The 20637-nt window shown below is 31.8% G+C and overlaps 3 protein-coding genes across 6 annotated transcripts; all 3 read left to right on the plus strand.

Annotated features, from left to right (window-relative positions):
- Positions 1-2052: 2052 nt before the first annotated feature.
- On the plus strand, positions 2053-2992 carry GDU3 (glutamine dumper 3). Its single transcript, XM_047304205.2, has one exon. It carries the CDS (start codon positions 2068-2070, stop codon positions 2731-2733), a length of 666 nt encoding a protein of 221 aa, XP_047160161.2. The 5' UTR covers positions 2053-2067; the 3' UTR covers positions 2734-2992.
- Positions 2993-11476: 8484 nt separating this feature from the next.
- On the plus strand, positions 11477-13151 carry LOC124830479 (PTI1-like tyrosine-protein kinase At3g15890). Its single transcript, XM_047304204.2, has 4 exons — positions 11477-11590; positions 11727-11877; positions 11944-12206; positions 12310-13151. Exons 1-4 carry the CDS (start codon positions 11544-11546, stop codon positions 12986-12988), a joined length of 1140 nt encoding a protein of 379 aa, XP_047160160.1. The 5' UTR covers positions 11477-11543; the 3' UTR covers positions 12989-13151.
- A 3289-nt stretch (positions 13152-16440) lies between these two features.
- Positions 16441-19921, plus strand: LOC124830477 (Protein kinase superfamily protein). Of its 4 annotated transcripts, none has more exons than XM_047304202.2 (10): positions 16444-16738; positions 16962-17080; positions 17230-17348; positions 17445-17572; positions 17663-18058; positions 18231-18485; positions 18584-18741; positions 18854-19069; positions 19206-19355; positions 19449-19921. In XM_047304202.2, the coding sequence occupies exons 1-10, from the start codon at positions 16606-16608 to the stop codon at positions 19593-19595; spliced, it is 1821 nt and encodes a 606-aa protein (XP_047160158.1). In that variant the 5' UTR covers positions 16444-16605; the 3' UTR covers positions 19596-19921. The 4 variants fall into 4 exon arrangements, with proteins under 4 accessions (XP_087961402.1, XP_087961404.1, XP_047160158.1 ...); XM_047304203.2 differs by having other exon boundaries at positions 16445-16738; positions 17666-18058; XM_088105276.1 differs by having other exon boundaries at positions 16441-16738; positions 17230-17572.
- Positions 19922-20637: the final 716 nt, after the last annotated feature.

Raw genomic sequence — 20637 nt, forward strand, 5'->3', positions numbered from 1 at the left:
TTTTGTTAAATATGTCAGTTCGATTTAATCCACTTTAACGAATTAAAAAGTTAAAAATGGGTTAATTCAATTTTTTGTAGTTGCGTATTTTAGATGCGACCTAGTCTATTGGTCCATCAAGTCTAACAAAAACTGGTACGTTTTTTTTATCAAACCAGTTGGATTTGGTGGTTTCCGTAAGCTTATTATATATATATATATATATATATATATATATATATATATATATATATATATATATATATATATATATATATATATATTATGCTAATAAAATAGGAAATTATATATAATATTGCAGTAATTATTTCAAAGAATTGAGGTGATGATAGAGAGAAAATACAAATAAATAATTTTTTAAAAACACTCAAATTTTGTAAATATTTCGGGAGATAAAAATCTTAAAAAATAGTAGAAATTAGATGCAAATTTTCTAATTCTTCAAATAGAAAAAGTAATACACATTTTTCTTAAATACAATTGAAATAATTAGAAGGAAAAGAAAAATTGTAAATATTTTTAAGAACATATATAAATTTAAGAATATATAATTAGAAGGAATAAAATAAAAATATATAAATTTAAGAAGTGATTTTAATAGGACATTTATGTGTCTTTTATTTTTATCATATCATTTACAAACTTTTATAATTTTTCATTTCTAAATTCACTTATTTTCACCTTCAAATTTTATAAAAAAAAATACAAATTTTACTTTCAAATCTATTCATTCTCTCTCCCTTAAATTTATAAAAAACAATCTTTTAAAGGTTAAAGACATTGATGAATCTGTAAGCATGATTAAATTGTTTTAAGAAATATTAAATAACGATATTGGAGTATTGATGAGAGGACCTTTTCCTTTATTTGTTTTTGTTTGTAAGTCAGCAGCTTTTTGAAAAAATGAAACCGTTTCCACCTTCTTTCCACCCACTTCATTTTTTATTTCAGAAATGCCATATGCTCACACTCCATCAGATCCTCTGCACCACTTTTCTTGTAAAACCAATAAACGGCCCAATCCAAACCATTGATTGGTTAGTACGTAATAATTTGAGAGAACTACAGTATCTATCTTCTTTCTTATTCTATAATCCAACGGCTTAAACAGAATTACTGATCAGAGTACGGTAGAGTCGAGCACATATGATTTGTCTCAAACTCATCAGGTGCCATACACAGTAACCTTACCGATCTTAATCCGTATGATGTCAGATGGTCCTATGTTGCATTACATAATATTTTCAGAAAATAACATTATATCATGCATAAATTATACAAGTCCTTGGGTATCGTACCCACCCTTGGCATCCCATTTAAATAGTTCAATTAAAATAAAAAATAAAACAATAAATTAAGTATGGGAAATGATGGAATCCCTTTTTGATATTATTATTATTATTATTATTATTATTATTCTTGGACGTTAAATTCTTAATTGTGAAAGAACTAATGAGAAGGTTAGGGAATCGGAATCTGCATGTCCGGTTCGAATGACAAATCCGATATTCGACTTAAACTAAAGTAAGATGGAGCGCCTAATAGGAGGCATTTTGCTTTATTTTGATATGTAAAGATTATAAATAAAGTTGAGCATATTCCAATAAGCAATATCGTGAATGATGCAAGCATATGTAGGTTATTTAGAGTTGTGGAAGAGAAGGGGAAAATTGTGGGTGTATCCCTCGATCTTATCGGCAACCGATAGACGCACTTAAAAGAATTAAAAACACTGTTGATCTTGCAGCTTTTTCAGCTACTTTATTTGTAACGATAGAATAATATGAATATGCAGAGGGGAATTGAAATTGCTTTCATTATTATTTTCCTTTATTTGCGTGTTTGTTTGTTGCGAAACATGGAAGGGGATCATATTCCTCTCCTCTGCACAAATTGAAATTGACATGACCAGTTCATCCAGAGTGCGCATTCCTTGCGATCATAAATAAATCATAATTCTATCCTCTACAACCCTAAAATAATATAAAATAAATAAAAGAGGGAAACTCAGAACACGTGACCCCACACCCCCCGTGGGCCCCACCGCTCCTTCCTACTCACCAAAAAATGACGACACTAATCACCTCTATCTCTCTCTCTCTATCTGCAATCAAAACCCTTTCTCGCCTCTCTATAAATACTTTCCATCCCACCATCCACCTCTCAACCCAATCTTTCTTCTCTTTTCCTTCCCGCAATTCTTCTTCTTCTTCTCACTCTACTCTGTTTTCTGCAAACATGGCTGCATACAGAGAACCCATGAACGTTGGTGACAGAGCCCCGGTTTCTCCGCAGCAACCGCACTCGCCGTGGCATTCTCCTGTTCCCTACCTATTTGGGGGGCTAGCGGCGATGCTGGGTCTCATAGCCTTCGCTCTGTTGATCCTTGCATGCTCCTACTGGAAGCTCTCCGGGTACCTTGAAGGGAACGGGGAAACAGAACGGGACCTGGAAGCTGGCGAGGGAAAAGCGGAGCAAGACCAGAAACCTCAGAGACCGTACGAGGAGAAGATCCTGGTGATCATGGCCGGCCAAGAGAAACCGACATTCTTGGCCACTCCGAGCGTCTCTTCTTCTTCAAGCTGCGGCACTAGCAGGTCCTCTTCCTTCGGCGACAACACAAGCACCTGCACCTGCGAAGAGACCCGAAAATCGCTGGAAGTGTCACAGTCCGTCAAAGAGGGAAGTACAGAGAGCGGGACCACCGAAACCTCGTCGGATCAGAACCCTTGATCGAGTCAAACGTGTGGACAACTTGGGGCGTTTTTGTTTAGTAGCCGGGATTGCTTTCGTGCTAAAAGCAAAGCTCTTGACACCTCTGAATTTTGGGTGCCTCTCTGGGTAGTTAGGTTGCATGTTCAACAATTGGCAGTGAATGGCGACATAGGGATTCCGGTTCTCTTCTCCTTTTCTTTTTCTCCTCTGTACATTATTTCGGGAATGTAAATTCTTTGAGGTGGAACTAGAATGGATTCTCTTGCTGTTTCACAAATTCTGTTTTTGGATTTCGTTTTCTCCCACTGAGATTATTATATCTGTGAATTGTGATCGCTTGTTAGCCTCTGGAACAAAACAGAAGGGGACAAAACCAAAAAAAAAAAGGACGGGGCAGAGAGAATTTGAGAGAGTTTAACAGATGTTTTGTTTTTGTTATTTGATTGATTGTAAGACGTGAAGAGGTGGAAAATGTCTTCTTCCTGTATTGTGAAGAAGGAAAGTGTGACGTGTCTGATGCGGCGAGAAGAAGTTGTGAAATGCAGTGGCGGCACTGTTCCTCGAGGAACTAACTTTAACTTTAGTTTCTTTCATTTATTAGTCTTCATTTTGGGTTATTCTTTTCGCGACATGCATCATTCAGAAGTTAAGGATTAAAACGGTCCCTGGAAATGCTCAATCCGCAGCTGTTTTGAACTCTTGCACTATTATTCTATGGTCTATAGAATGATGGTTTTGTTGTTTCAAAACATTTTTCATAACTAGGATCGGTTTTATTACGTTCTAGAATTCACAACTTCAGTTTTATAAATTTTTATACTAATTTCTTATTAATTATATAGACTTTTTTTGTTGTCGTGAGGTGTGGAATAACCTTTTTATTGGGGTCCTTTTATTGATTGATATTCTTTCCCGGCATTGAATTGAAGCAGTGGGGTAAGGGTGACGGTAGTGTGGGTTTAATGCATGTCGATGCTGTGTCTACAAAAATCACGATAAACACTAAACACAATAGTTGGTATTGGTACTTGCAAGGTATATCAAGTGATATTATAGTACACCACTCTTTTCTTTTTCTCTTATTATTTTTTCACATTTAGTTGTACGGTACTGTTTTCCTTTATTGTTTTGAGAAATTATACAATGATAGATATAAATTTTTCATATTTATCTCACTATTTTTTCTAACTTTTTTATTTATTATTTATAATATATATTAAATATAAATATAAATGTGTATCACTCAATCATTAATTTTGTTCGCTTCCTTTTTTTTACCTAAAAATTAGATATGTATACATTTTAGCCTTTTCCTATCTATAGATAGCAGTGCAGATAATAATGCCTTTTGCAATGATTTTCTTTTACCCCTTCGCATTTTCATCCCATAATATAATTTTAGTTTATTTAAAATGAAACTATAAATAATTTCTGCTATATATTAGATTATACAGAGAGGCGTGCATTTGATTATGTATGGACTAAACTGGTGGTTAAATATAATTTGATTGGGGCACGAAACATTTAATCATGTATATGGGGACTTTATACACCGACAGAAGAAATGAATTTAATGGCACTATTAAAGAGACAATTGTACAGGAATATCTGGTTTGTAAGAATGGTCACACACCAAATAACGAAGAGTTATTAATTCACTCTCGTCCAAACAATCTTACTAAATATTTACTCCTTTTACCTCAAACAATCATTTTTCAATAAAAGAAATTACTCTGCGGTAATATTAATGGTGTTTGTGTATTTATAAGGGATATTGATAAAGGGAAACCACAAAGGCCTCTTATATATTCCCTTAAAAAAGTTAATGGTAAAGTGTGGAGAGAAATATAAAATAGAGACATAATCCTTTAATTCTTGTAGTTTTTCGACCAAAACAAAAAGAAAAATAGAGGAATCTTTGTACAATAATGCCGAATAGGTGAGATTGAGTTCACTGTTTCCTATTCTTTCCTTTAAGCAATTATAATACTTGCCAACTGTACGTGGGAAAATTTCTGGCCTTGCTTTCGTTAAAGTAACACCATGCATAAAGATAATGTTTTTTAACGTTTTATTTGGGTTAATTATATTATTAGATAGCAATATCTGTTGCAAGTCCCTCGAAAAGAAAATAGATAAAAAGATGATGACAACGCTTCCATTGTTGTTTGACTTGAACTCCTAAAACTTTTTTTACATGGAAAATGCGTCCTCCAATTGCATAGTGTAGCACACCATACCTTTTATAGGGTAGACCTTGATACTCCTTCACCAATAATCTTCAAGGTCTAAATCATGCTCCCGTTAATTATTTCTAAAACTTATACGCCTAACTATTGAAAGCGTAACAAAATTAAACCCACTTTAAACTTCTCCCGTTGTTTACACTGGCGCAATAACTTCAATAACTCTACGAAATCGAAATTTAAACCAATACGAATATCAAGCAAAAAAGATAGCGAAAACTGGATTCCGTGTAGTACTAAAATAGGTTCCACAATAAGAAAACGAACAAGCACGCATAAAACAAAATGCTTTATATAGTCGACAAATGAATGCTGTTGCCATATTCTGGTAACTGTTTTGCTCTAAAAATAGGATTTAGGGAAAGTAAAATGCTAATTCAAAGTGATGGTGCCTCTTTAAAAAAAAATAAAAAAGAAACCCAATCTTGAAATTAACAATTATACCCGACTCCAAGAAATTCACTCACATTTTCCCCCTTTACAACTTACGAAATCAAGGAAATTCACCTTCAATTCAAAACCATGACGTTACATATTGCCCTTTTCTCCGTATTTACAGGATATGATCAAATTATTTCATGGGCTCCACTTTTACCTTCAAATATACGTGCCACACTGCATCATTGGATTAATTTTGGCTGCCTCTGTTTGCCTTATGTATAAAGAATATATATATATATATAATGATTTCAGTCGTTGAACTTTACTTGAGAGATAGAGAGTCAGTTTTTTAGTTTGCCATTCTAAGAATTGGTATGAAAGAAGCAAAACTTTACAAGAGAAGTAACTAGTATCTATATTTAGTGATAACAACAAAGGCAAGTTAAGGTGATTAATATGGTCCTATGCGGCTAGCTGGTCTTAGCTTGTATGGGCATCAAATCACATAACGCTCGTTGATGTTTTTGTTGTTGTTAAGGCTTCATTGATGACACTGATACGACGAAATTGTCTGTTAACAAATCTTTGCTTTGTTACAGAAAGGTTTATGCATATGCACATATATATGGTATGAATCAAAAGAAAACAAAATTGCACATAAAAACGAAAGAAAACGAAAATCCAACCATACCTTATTGCTATGTATAGAGCGTGAAGGTCATGGAGGGTAAAATTTAGTAAGACAGCTATCTTGATATGATTATCATATGCAGAAGCAACCTTTTTCAGCTTTCCTTATCTATAATGATGTCGTCATGTAACTGTTTATTTTTCATTCACTCGTGATTCCATTATCCATATTTATTCATAGTCCTAGATGTAATTGAGCGTGATGATTAAGATCATTCACCAATGTTGGTGAATATATGATTGGTCAATGTATATTTATGATGGTGGCACCGAGTTCTTCCCACAATAGCAAAATGTGACTAGAGAAACTATATTTGCATACGCCTGAACAGCACAAAGCAAAATGGCATAACAGTAACCTCCAATAGGGTGAGCAGCACCCACCTATTTGTTGCTATTAATCATGGTGTGTCTAATCCTCATGGGGTACCCAACGTGTAATTAATTAATTAATTAATCTCTCTTATTTGATTTTATTAATCTTTGACGATGATGGTGAATAAGTGATTACATCAAGGTTGAAATATATTATAATGAAAGAAATCGCTTGGTTATGATGTGTGGAGATTTCTGTGGGTGACGGTTGTGTTGTAAAGAGAAAGTTGTGGATTGAAGGAGGATGAAGGTACCAATAATTCTGCCTTGCCCATTCATTCCCTACTTACGTCAAATCAAAACATTCCCAACTATAAACTATCGTTATGATCACAGATAATCAATCCAACACAATCTATTAACAGTTATACCCTCATTTTTCTATCTTACTTATATAACATATTTATGTACAAATATGATAACATTAAGATGTTATCCAATTTATTGATGAAATACTTTTTTTTTTTTACTTTATGAAAATCATTAAATTATGTTTTTCATTTTAATCTCCAATTGTAATTTTTTTATTTAGAAATTTTTTATTACACTTTAATTTCTCTTAAAAAAGTTGTAGGTCAGTTCTTTTTACATGATTTCTAATTAATTATTTAAATATATTTAACTTCAAATTTTGCATAAATTTTTTATATTATTTCCAAATTTATAAATTAATTATTTCATAATTAATCATATTTCAATTTAATTAAATTTCATTCTTTATTAAAATAAAATTAAAGATACTATTATTTATTTATTCTTAATCACATCAATTAAATCTATTATAACTTTTTTTTTCTTCCGTCCAGTCCAAACGGTCACATACTTAAAAATATATTCTATTATAATTATTGCTTTCATTTACTTTGTCGTAAATTTCATCTTTAACTTCTTTCTTTAATTTATTCGTTCATAATTTTAATCTAAATCGCATATCATTCATATTTTTTTTCTTTACTTTTTATGTTTTTTAACTTGTCAAATTTAATATTTTTGTTTTATTAATTTTCTTCGCTTTCATCTACCTCACCCTTTATTGATATCCTTCTTTCACTTTTTTCTTCAAAAAGTTACAATTAAAAGTTATAAATTATTTTTAAGGCCTAAATATTACTTTGTTCGTTATACTAATTGAGTTTATTTAATGTAGTTTTTTTTCAATTTAATCTATTTTAGTAACATTTGGATCCTTAACCATGTATGCCATATATGACGTTTTAATTTTTTTTTATTAATTTTATAATTATTTGTCCTATGTCACTGTTAGATTTATAGAGGAGGAGATACAACATTAATGAAACTTGAGTCTAACCACATAAGAAATTGAGACCACTCTCTACCTAAAACTTTAAAGCAATTGATTAATGAATCTTCAAAATTATATGGTGTTCTACTTTCTCATTTCCACCCAAGGTAGGACTTAAATTCACACTTGAAATTCTAAAATTCATGTGGTAGTTTAGTGTCACCTGACAATAATAGTATCACGTGTCAATTCAGTATGGGTGTCACATGTCAATATCTTATATTTAATCCAGTCTAATTTTTCGTTCATTTTACTCAATTCATTTCAATTTCTTTTTTCAAAATGTAACAATTTTGTTCCTCTCCAAATTGAAACTAAAATTTAATTTTTTTATATAAATTTATATTAAATTTTTTTATTAAAATCCATATTTTTATTAAATATTTCTTTAATTATTTTTAAGTCAACTCTAATTATATTATTATTATATTTACGTTTGAATTTTACTACATGTAAAAAATAGGGTTAGAGTTCGTTCAAAAATAATAAAAAAATTTCCTTCTAATTTTAAACTAACTCTAAACATATTTTTTTAATAAAGTCTAACCTTATTTATAAGCTAACTCTAATCCTATTTTGTATATGTAATAAAAATCAAACATAAATATAATAATAATATTATAATAATATAGTTAAAGCTTGTTTAAAAATAATGGATGAATAATTTAATAAAAATATGTTTTAATAAAAATATCAGTATAACATTTATATAAAAATAAAATTTGATCTTAAAAAAACTTGCACAATTAAAAAAATAAAACTAAATTAAATATATGACATGCTAATAGTAACTTAACAACAAAGACTACATGTGACTAGGAATGAGAAAAAAATCCGTGGACACGGGTATCCACGGATAAAATTCACGAGAGGTAGTTACTATCCGCAGATATTTATTATCCTTGAGTAATGGGTAGTGGGTATTTAATACCCGCTTCTAAACGGGTCGGGTACGGGTAGTATACTACCCGACCCGCGGGTATCCGTTACCTGCAAAAAATAATAATAATATATTAATTTATATATTTTTTAATTAAATTTAATTAAAAATAAAATAAAATAATATATTTATTAGGTTAAATTTAATTAAAATTAAATTTTAATTTGTATTTAATTTAATTTATACTATATCATATATATATATATATATATTGTAATTTTATTTTAAAAATATAAAATATTTTTTTATTTTTTTATTTTTTTACGGATATCCACGGGTACCGTGAGTTTTAAAATACCCGTAGATATTTTCTAAATGGATACTCGTGCGAGTAGCGGATCGGGTTGCGGATAAGCAGTATCCGTACCCGACCCGACCCGACCCGTTGTCATCTACATGTGACACTATTGATTTGGTACAGTGATCAATTTTTTTATTTTTAATTAAAAAAAATACAGATCTGATACATGACGTACATTTGTTTACTATGTATTGTTTACTTGCGATTACCATTGCAATGAAAAAAAAACTTTCAAATAAGGTTGAAAATGTAGAGTTTTGACTAAGTTTAATGATTGATGAGCTTTGGGAAAAGCTCCTAAATTGTATTTGAAACCAAATTTCAATTTTAGAAATGGATATTACATAAGAAAAACATTAATACCTAGGACATATGTTAAAAATGGTTGGCTGAAATTAGAAACGTCATTTAGTTTTAAGCTCTAAACCAGTCTACTTGACCCACTATATCTTTGTTCTTGACAAAGTGTTTCAGTCCAATCTGATGGCAAATTTTTAAAGTTAGTATTTTCGTCGTTTACTTCACGTACCCCATGATTACTACTTGCACTGCCATAGTATCAATAAAAAAATAAAATATTTTCATGCTGCACGTATATTTTTTGAAACATTGGGTTTAGTGGAAAACTTATTTAAAAAAACTCATTATTTGAAGGTATCTCATGTCCTTGAAAGTTTCCTCTGAAAATCTTGTTTCACAATGCATGTCGTATGTATGGAAATTTTGTTCAGAAAAACCTGTTCTAAACATATTATTCTAGAGGACTCATTCAAAAAATTGTTTCATATGTTTAAGAAAATTTGTTCCAAAAAACGAAGTTATGGAAAGTTTGTTCTGGAAGATTTCTTAAACAGGTGATCTGAAAAGGATGAAATGGTCATTTTAGAATATTTGGGAACAGTTAGAAATTTTTGGGATGCAGGAAGCGAAAGCCTTTATTTTTTTCTTCTGTATTTAGAATGATCCAGGTAAGACAAAATGGGTTTTGATATTTGATCATAAATAAAAAAAAATACGCATTAGAAATACGAACTTGGTAAAATGAGTTAAGAAAAAGAATTGAGATTAATAGTTGAACATTTGGAATATGGAATTGGATGACTTCAGTGTTTGTAAATTTTTGAAAAAAATTAGATAAGCAAATAGGAAAAAGATTAATTAATACAATTAAATGCAAAATGATAAAATGCAAGCATATGAATTTGATTGTCATTTAGTAATTCAGATGCATCAGAGAAGTTGACTAATATTCAAGATCGCTCACAACTTACAATTCCTCCAATTGGCATCTTAATACGACTCTGCTTTTTCTCCACGACTTTAAGAACAAACTTCAAACACAATATCCCAACTTATACCTTCATATGACAACCACGTTTTTTTTTTCCTTTTCTTTTAACAAAACGAAGTGAAAATAAGTAAACCAAAAGTAAGACATGCAAAATTGGTGTTCGCATTTAGTAACAACTTGTCCTAGATTAAAATAAAATTAACATTATTGGGGTACTACAAATTTAACAATTCCAAAAACTTGAATTCCATAATATTTAAATTACTTTATTTTTAAAATATTTTTTTTAAAACTAAGTCAATGTTCTAATTTTAAGTCCGTTCACTTGTTAAGTTAATCATTACGTATTTGAAATATTGTTCATTTTGAAACTTTAAATTTCATCCAAAATATAGTAGTCTCGATTTCTAAGTAATTAGAATTATTAGAAATACAGAAAAAAATTTATATTTTAATTTTTCTAAATATAAAATTTATTTTAAAGTTTTATTTTAAAATATAAAAACTTAAAATTAAAATTTAAAAAATCTATATATTAATGTCTATTTCATTTTTATATAATATTCTATTTTTTTTATTTCTATCCAATATGAACTTAGACTCACATTTATACTCTCAAAAGCAATTATCTTTTCATAAGAGAAAATGTATGAAAATAATCCACATGTTAATAACAAGTGTAATCTTAAAAGAACTCTGAATTTTGTAGCTAAACTTATTCTGATTTTCTAGGCTCATTTGCCATCAATATCTTGGTTTCGTAGGGATACATCATAATAAAGTAACCGAAGATCGTTATTGTTATAAAGCAATTCAATTCAATCTAAAGCATTTCAATTCAACATCCATGACGTGTTGACAAAATTGGCTTGTAAAAGCTTGGTGGTAGGGCTGTAGCTTCTATTTATGAGATGCATGAATAACTTTGAATTCAGCACTTGTAGACAATAACACAGTTGAGGCTTGACCAATTGGAGGACAGCGGCTAAAGAAGGAATCTAAAGGGTATATTATCTGATGTTACAATTAGTCAAATACATCTATATTTATTTATCTATGATTTTAAGCGGTGCCCATTTTTGTATAATATGTGTTGCAACCCCTTTGTTATAGTTGTTTAACCAAACTTAAAGTCAAATCTTGGGTTAGCCGGCCAAAGTCGTTCGGCCGGCAATAAATGCAAATGCACGTGCGATTTCAGTGGACCAAAACCACTGTTCTATACTTTAAAACACACAATTTTCATTGGACACAAGTTCCTTAACTTGTTCACCATTTCTTCCCATCACATTGTTCCGATTATGGGATCCTCATTCAGTTGCTGTGGCTCAGAGAAGGTCGAAGAAGTGTATGTAACAACATTACCGTTTCTCCATTACTGTTTTCTGATTTTCATTGTTAATAATGTCAATTAATTATTAGCTCTCCTAGTGGTTATTGGTATCACCATCAATCTTACTGATTAGCCTTGTAATTTTTCATAGGCCAACATCATTTGGCGTGGTTAACAATTCATGGAGAATATTCACGTACAAGGAGCTGCATGCGGCTACCAACGGATTCAGTGATGATAACAAGCTTGGGGAAGGTGGTTTTGGAAGCGTGTACTGGGGAAGAACCAGTGACGGTCTTCAGGTAAAAATAGAAATATCAGGCATAGTGCAAAATTGAGTTTGAATTAATGTCTTATGATGATGGCAGATAGCGGTAAAGAAACTGAAAGCAATGAACTCGAAGGCAGAGATGGAATTTGCTGTAGAAGTTGAAGTTCTTGGAAGGGTTAGGCACAAAAACTTGCTGGGTCTCAGGGGCTATTGTGTTGGGGATGATCAACGCCTCATCGTTTACGATTACATGCCAAATCTCAGCCTCATATCTCATCTCCATGGCCAGTTTGCTGTTGAAGTGCAACTGAACTGGCAAAGGAGAATGAACATTGCAATAGGCTCTGCAGAAGGGCTTCTGTAAGTTTCAGGCACACTCATTGAACAATAACATATTTTGGAGATATCTAACCTGAAAAGTTATTATAATGTTTGAAATTGTAAACTTTGATGTTGATGGTAGGTACTTGCACAGTGAGGTGACACCACACATCATACACAGGGATGTGAAAGCAAGTAACGTGCTTCTGAATTCAGAGTTTGAGCCTCTAGTTGCGGATTTTGGGTTTGCAAAACTAATCCCAGAAGGAGTTAGCCATATGACTACCCGTGTGAAGGGTACATTGGGATACTTGGCACCTGAATATGCGATGTGGGGGAAGGTTTCGGAAAGTTGTGATGTGTATAGCTTTGGAATTCTGCTGTTGGAACTTGTGAGTGGAAGAAAGCCCATAGAGAAGCTCCCTGGTGGGCTTAAGAGAACAATAACTGAGTGGGCCGAGCCTCTAATAAGCAAAGGAAAGTACAGGGAGCTGGTTGATCCAAAACTGAGGGGGAACTTTGATGAAAACGAAGTGAAACAAGCAATCAATGTGGCTGCTCTTTGCGTGCAGAATGAGCCTGAAAAACGACCCAACATGAAGCGTGTTGTTAACCTTCTTAAAGGGCAAGAATCTGAAGAGAAGAAAGTGAGTGTGACGAGGATCGACAGTATCAAGTACACTGAAGAATTATTGGCACTTGATGAGCCCAGTGATGAAGAACTTGATGATGCAACTGCTAGTTATGGTGTTTTCAGTGCCATTGAAGTCCAAAACATGAAGGATCCATATAACCGTGGGAACTACAAGAAAATCGGTTAAGCCCTTATCTATATATATATCTGTAATGAACTTGTTTTTCTTTTAAGCCTTTTTTTTTTTATCTATCCCTAATTTCATCAACTTCCAACTTCTAAGTATCAAAATTTTAGTAATGACCAATATAATCATTTCATCCTATTCTTTTAAGACATGTCTTCTTTTTTATAGAACTTTTCCATCAATTTGATTTTCCTCAATCCTATTATACACCGGAGAAGTGATTGATTGCGAGAGTCTTTTGAATTTTTACTACTACTTTAAAATTAATTTAATTAATTTATAATTAATAATCTAAATTATATGTCAATTAAACAACTTCTAAATTCTAATTCCTAGATATTTTATCATCGAGAGTTATTAAATAATTGGCAACGAATATTAATATCAAATTTTTAAATATCTTAAAATATTTAATATATTTTTTGAATAATTTATACTTTGATTAAAATAGTTTAAGATACTAAATAATTATTTGATCAATTACATCATTCATCCATTCTTATTCTTTCAATTATAATATAATTGTATAATAATAAATATTTATTATGTGCACCATCAACTAAATATTAATTAAAGTTAAGATCGAAATATCTCATTTAACATACATATAAAAAGTGTTAATATATTTACAATTTTAAACATAAAATATATACCCAAAACATTGAATTTACAAAAATATATACAATGACATATTAGTTATAAATTAACTTTTCACTAAAATTATTATATTCACATATGATCTCAGGAATTGAATAAACTCAAATCAATTCATGACTCAATTATTCTTGAAGAACAATAATTAAATAATGCACAATTACAAATATTAGTATTTTCAGTATCACAATCTACTCACTCAGAGAGTTATTTCATCATCTCTCAATTTTTAAATTGTTTTTATCCTTTTTACCCACCAAAACACTTTATCTTATTTCCATTATCACTCACCCTTACAACCAAAGGTTTTGTGAAAAAATAAGTCCTCTTTCCTCTTTTCCAATAACTAGATATTATCATGTAATTACAATTAGTTTAAAAAGTATTTAGAGATATTCAACTGAATCATACATGAGAGGAATGCAAATGTCTTTAACCTTATTTTATTATTGATACTATAATTAGTGCGGTTAAAACAGGTCACTTGGTTTGATCCGGCTCGGTCCATTACGGGTCGGTCACTTAGTGAGCCAACCAACCCGACTCATTTAATGAGCTAGAAAAATTCGAACCCGACTCAACCTATCACGAATTGGTGGGGTAAACGGGTTGATTCACTAGCTCACTTAATTACAATTCTTTTTAAATAAAAAAAATTATAAACTTTTTGTAATTCAAATTTAAATAAATTTCACTCCCAAAATGATGTTAAACTCAAGATAATTCAAAATAAAAAAAAATACAATACAATCAAAGTATAATGAGTCGGATGGTATTTCTTAGGGTTTTATAAGATAAGAAATTAATAAAATAAAATTAGATGGGTTGGTGAGCCAACCCGACTCACCACGGATGAGCTGAGTTTAAATGAACTAGGTTGAAAATTGACTTGTATAAAAAAATTTACTTTTGGTTGTAACCCATTTTGACAGCTATAACTATAATTAAATCAAGTAATCATGAAATATCATTAATTGTAAGACAGTTGTAATCATCTTTCAAATTATATTAATATCAATTTAATAGAAGAAATCATATTAAATTCTTTTAAATAAAGTGTGAACTAAATTGAAAAAAAATGTTACAAATCTAAATTCTTATAAAATATAGAAACCAACCAAAAGACTAATTAACCTAAAAGAAACTATCTTTATTAGGTCCGGATAAGGTAAACTTTATTGAATTTTATTTAATACAAAAAACAACGACTAAATTGTGGCAAACACAAACAGTGACAAAAACGATCTTAAAGTGTTTTAAATTTAGTTCAAACTTTTATTATGGTTTGTTCTTTGATTAAACTAACAACTTATTCTTTCAATTAAGTTATTCGTTGTAGTACTTTGGAACCATAAACTCCACCATAATTGTAACTAATGTCCTGATAATGTTAAATCAGAGTAACAATGATAACTGTAGAATTGTAGATGGATTTTTGAAATGAAGATATATTAACGAACTTGAACCGTATATTATTTTGCTTTAAATTAAGGCATTCTTCATATGTTTCCAATTTTGTTTTTGTTTTTTCCGAAAAAGTGAACCACATAGAGTTTAAGAGTAAGGTGAAACTGTTGTTAAAGTTTCGACGTGTGGGGTTTGAAAGATGGGTTATCCATGTCTCGACGGTTCCATAATCCCAATCCCTTACGCACCATTTTTGGATGCTAGCACAATTGCAAAATTTCTGTCATTTTAGCTTAGAATTTAAAGTTTTCTCAATTCACCAAAAGATGAACTTCGTTACAACTTTCATTTTGAGTCTCTGATCCAACCGTTTATTAGCACATTCTAGTGTCGCATCAAATAATTAAGCACCAAATAATGCAATTTTATATGCCACATTTACTTTAAGGTTGTGTATATTGTGTGAAAGTATTAATTGATTCGTGTATAAAATAATGTGACTTCTACCATGTAAAGTACAGTTTTCTTTTTTGTTTTGGTAGCAACCCAAACGAGAGCCAGAATAGCACCACACGTTCCAGTTTTTTATGTTTTTTATACCTCTGAGTTGTAAAATCGGCATTATTATTTAACGAATCTTGAAGTGAAAGTCGCACATGCTTATTCAAAAGGGGGAAATTCTTGTTCAGAAAAAAAGCAATAATTGGATGTGCAATGACCTTATCTTCCTTGGAAGGGAGAAAATTATAAAGGAATCCACTCTTTCATGGCACACTGGAAGGGCCATCTGTTCTGAAAATTTCCATGTTACGAGAACATTGTCATGAGAATCAACTATTATATTTGTGATAGATTTTGGCTCAAATTTTTATTGCTACAATTCTACATGACAAGGTACTATAAAGCTCTCTCCAATGTTGTGCATGAAAAAAATAATGAAGGCTATGTGCCAACCTGAGTTTGATAGCGAAGTAGGGGAAACAGTTATACGGAAATGTTGCCACTTCATTAATCAGAAAAGAGATGACAGTTGGTGTCCTCTCGAAGTTTCATTGATGTTGAAGTGATGAGTGAAGTTCTTTTTTAAGAGAGTGGCAAATAGGCACATAGTCTTTCACACCAAATGGAAGTAAAAGAGAAAGAAAAATAAAATAAAAGAAGAAAAGGTACTTTGCTTACTAAAATTGAAGGGGAGCTTCATTTTTGGCTTCAATAGCAAGATAAATCAAATATGTGCCCACCACCTTTGCTTATACCCCAAAGCACCCAACTACTACAACACTTAATTGTCACCAGAGAGAGAAATAGAGTTTAATCAGTTTTCCTATTGCCACTCTTAAAGGCTTTTCATGCTTCTCCAACAAGAATTCGACATCAGGTTGGCCGTTGGCCTCACACCCCTAACTGAATTTAATCATGCTCTTCCTTACACTACTTATTCTTAAGCTCACGATGCATTCATCTCTGTGTGACAAGAGCTAGCAGAGCAAATAATTTCATTTCTCTGCAAACATTCTCAACACTCACTGAACCTGTTGTCCAATTTTCATTTCAAAATGGTACTTCCCTCCCCTGCCAAAATACTCATTGGCCTCTCCTTAGACCCAGAGGACAGCAAGGAGCTTCTCTCATGGGCAATAAGAGTTCTTGCCAATCCAAATGACACCATTGTGGCTGTGCATGTTCTTGGTTAGTCACTGTTTTTCTACCCAAATTGAAAATTTTCAACCACTTGACCTTTTATCAGTTATTACTTATTCTTGCATTATCAAGTTATCACGTCTTCAATGGTCTTTTCATGAAATTCACTACACTTAAGATTCTAACATGAATGATGGCCGATTTGTTGATACATTTATTCATATTGTGAATGATTAGTGTTGTAATAGGCAGCAAATCTTTTAAATTTCAGTTATTGCGGATAAGAAGAAGCGAGTCTCCGTCAGAAAAAGGCAATCACAACTTAGACAAGCAAAAGCATATGTTATATCTGTGCTTGGAGAATTTGCACAGACCTGTTGGTCTAAGCAGGTAATTCACCAAGATCAAACATCCGATTATAAATGTCTCTCCATCTTTAAAATCGATCAATTTTTTTAATGATCTTATACAGCCATTAGAGTACAACATGTTTGCTAAGTCTAGAATCAAATGAATTATCATGAAAACGTCATTATCAGGTTAATTTGGAGGCAAGGGTGGCACTCAATTCCACAGTTGGTGAAGGTTTAGTGGAGGAAACCAAGTCCATCAACGCGGACTTTCTTCTTATTCGTGGCTCAAGAAACCAAACTAATAAGTGTGAACTGAATGATATAGTAGCAGTTGTCAATTTTCCTTATGAAAATCATGCAAGACAAACCAAATTCATGCTTCTTTTTTTGTTATTTCTTAGAAATGGGAGTTCTAAAGGAATTGCCACGTATTGCTTTGAGCATGCACATGAAGGGTGCACAATGGTCTCAGTCGGAAGTCGTGGTAAGGCAGATCAAAGTGTCAAACAAAACTCAACTCATTGTCAAGGTAATTCAATTCTCAGATATAATTTAACAAAATACAAATTACAATGGATGACAAGTCTCTTAAATATGGTAACTTGTATCTTTTCACTAGTAGATAACAGACAACCAAATTCAAGACGGTTTAAGAAGGAAAAGCAATGTGACAAGGGTGCCTCCCCTGTTCTGGAGGATTATTTATCAGGAATCAAGGCTCAGAACCGTTCACCAAGAACAGTACTAAATGGTCTAGAGGGACAATCAAACAGCACAGAAGATGATACCTTTAGCACTAGGGTCTCAAGCACCACTTATACCCCATCCTTGGATTCTAAGATTAAGAACCGATCCAAGATTAAACCACAGTTCTCATTTAGGTTCATAGTCTCATTCCTTGCTTCACCATTTAGAAGGAAAAACTTTAACATTTATAGAAGTGAAAAGCGTCAGCCTTTGTTGAAGTGCTTCAGCTATGAACAAATATCCAATGCTACCAACGACTTCCACCAAGGTATGTTATTGTGGACTATTGATTTCTTTCGAAATAATTTTTGGACAATCTTATATGCTACTGGGAGCCTAGTTAAATAAAGAAACAATAGAGAAAAATGATGGTAGGATAGATAATATAAATAATAGGTGTTGATGGGAATTTTTTCCTTTTTCATTAATGAAAACAACAGATAATTTGGTTGGACGAGGTGGGTATTCGGAAGTATACAAAGGTGATCTTTCAGATGGACGAACCATTGCTGTGAAGAGGTTGGCCAAGGACAACAAGGATCCTAACAAGGAAAAAGAGTTCCTTATGGAATTGGGTGTTATTGGACATGTCTGTCATCCAAATACTGCAACTTTAGTGGGCTGCTGCATTGAAAATGGGCTATATCTGATTTTCAATTACTCTCAAAATGGAAATTTAGCAACTTCATTGCACGGTAAAAAAGAACCTTGTTTTCCAGAGATCCGTTTTATTTTTTCAGCAATAATTGCTTGTTATGTCATTTGAGATTAAATGCATTGGAATCATTATCAGGCAAAGGAGGAGATTCACTTGACTGGCCAATCAGGTACAAAATTGCCATTGGTGTTGCAAGGGGTCTCCATTATCTTCATAAATGTTGCAAACACCGGATAATTCACCGTGACATTAAAGCCTCTAATGTTCTTCTTGGTCCTGATTATGAACCACAGGTAGAATAGAAATATAATCAAATACAAACATTTTGGAACCAGAAAAACAACATTGTTTTCTCGTGGTTCGAGTCAATCAACTTACATTTTAAAATTTTCAATCTCGATTTAGATTGCTGATTTTGGGCTTGCAAAGTGGCTTCCTAACAAGTGGACTCACCATGCTGTGATCCCCGTAGAGGGCACATTTGGATACTTAGCGCCAGAGTACTTTATGCATGGAATCGTGGATGAGAAAACAGATGTTTTTGCATTTGGAATTCTACTTTTGGAGATTGTAACTGGACGGAGACCTGTTGATTCATCAAAACAGAACCTTCTCTTATGGGTAATCATACTTTTTAAAGAGATTAATGCATAATTGTATGTTCCATGATAAAGTTTTACAAGGAATTTATCACAAAGCATGCATCTATAAATTGGTTAAGCAAGACAATGACAAAAAGTTTTATAACAACATATAGGCAAAGCCTCTGATGGAATCAGGGAACATTGTTGATCTTGCTGATCCAAGAATGGAAGGTAAATATGATGGAGAACAACTGTACAGGGTAGTGCTGGCGGCTTCATACTGTGTGAGACAAACTGCCACGTGGCGTCCCCCAATGAGCGAGGTGAATGAACAATAAGGGCCTTGTTTGAGTTTGTCTAGGTCTCAACATGATCACACTTATTTTATGTTTTTCCTTGTTTTTGGTTTTACACAGGTGCTGGAGCTGTTAACCAGTGGAGAAGACAGTGAGGTTGGAAAAAGCTGGAGGATCCCAAAGTTCACCTCTGATGAATTGGATGATTACTCTATGGTTTTCGGATATGATGTACCCTCAGACCTATCTTTGGAGGATTATTTGTGAGAATGAAATGTACGCTTTAGTTTCAATTTTCTTTCCATCATACACTATATTTTAGGTTTCTGGTTGTAGGAGTCAAGTAAAGGTTGGTTTTTTATTTGTGTAATTTATCATACGATTATTTTCTTTAGTTTGTTTTTTGTACCCCTTAGTCCAGTTTGAATTGGCTGAGAAATATATTTTTTGGGGGGTTTGAATAGAGGAGGGAGGCGTAAGAATATTATTATTTCCGTGAAGATTTTAGGGAAATACAGATAATACCAGAGACATTTTCGTCTGTGCCCAGTTTTTGGTATATAAAAGTGTAGTTTGTCTTTGATTTGATGTAAGGTATTTGTCAGAGAAAAACATTCAGAGAAGGTTCGAATAGATAGGCAGATGAAAACAGATCACATAATTTTCCAAATATCTAGCATTTCAATAAATATGCTGCTGTCTTCCTTTTTATTTACGATAAAAAACAGGATCACGTCAATCTTAGATCTGTTTATACGATCGATCAAATAGATGAATGTGTTGTTTTTGAAACACTTTTCACAAAAATAAGATATTTTTCAGAACAAGAAAAGAGAATTTGTTATCAAATACGAGTTGTCTTGGAAAATATAATTTATACTATTTAGTTAAAAGTTTAAGTATCAAGCGTACTGCTGTTTAATTAAATATTAAAAGTGGTTTTTTAAGATAATCTCCTCTCCTGTATATAAATTAGAATGAATATTTTTTTTTTATGACTTGTTCTTTATAGAAATATAGAAAAAATATGTTTTATTTTTTCCCTAGAAAATAAATTTTACTCGGTTTTTACTGTAAGATTTAATGTTTTTTAACATATATTTTTCATTTACTTGACATATTCAATTACTAGATAGATGACAATATAAAAATATTCTCACTCCATCGGTATATTTCATTTAAATACATAAAGCAGTCTAAAACACTTAAAAAATTCAATAAAAGTAACATACAAAAACATTCAATTATTAGACGACAATACAAAAATATTTTCACACTGCCACAGTCAATATATATAACTTAAATTCAT

The sequence above is a fragment of the Vigna umbellata genome, chromosome 1 (assembly GCF_029865625.1).
Source record: "Vigna umbellata cultivar VRB3 chromosome 1, Vumbellata_1.0, whole genome shotgun sequence".
Classification (NCBI taxonomy): Eukaryota; Viridiplantae; Streptophyta; class Magnoliopsida; order Fabales; family Fabaceae; genus Vigna; species Vigna umbellata.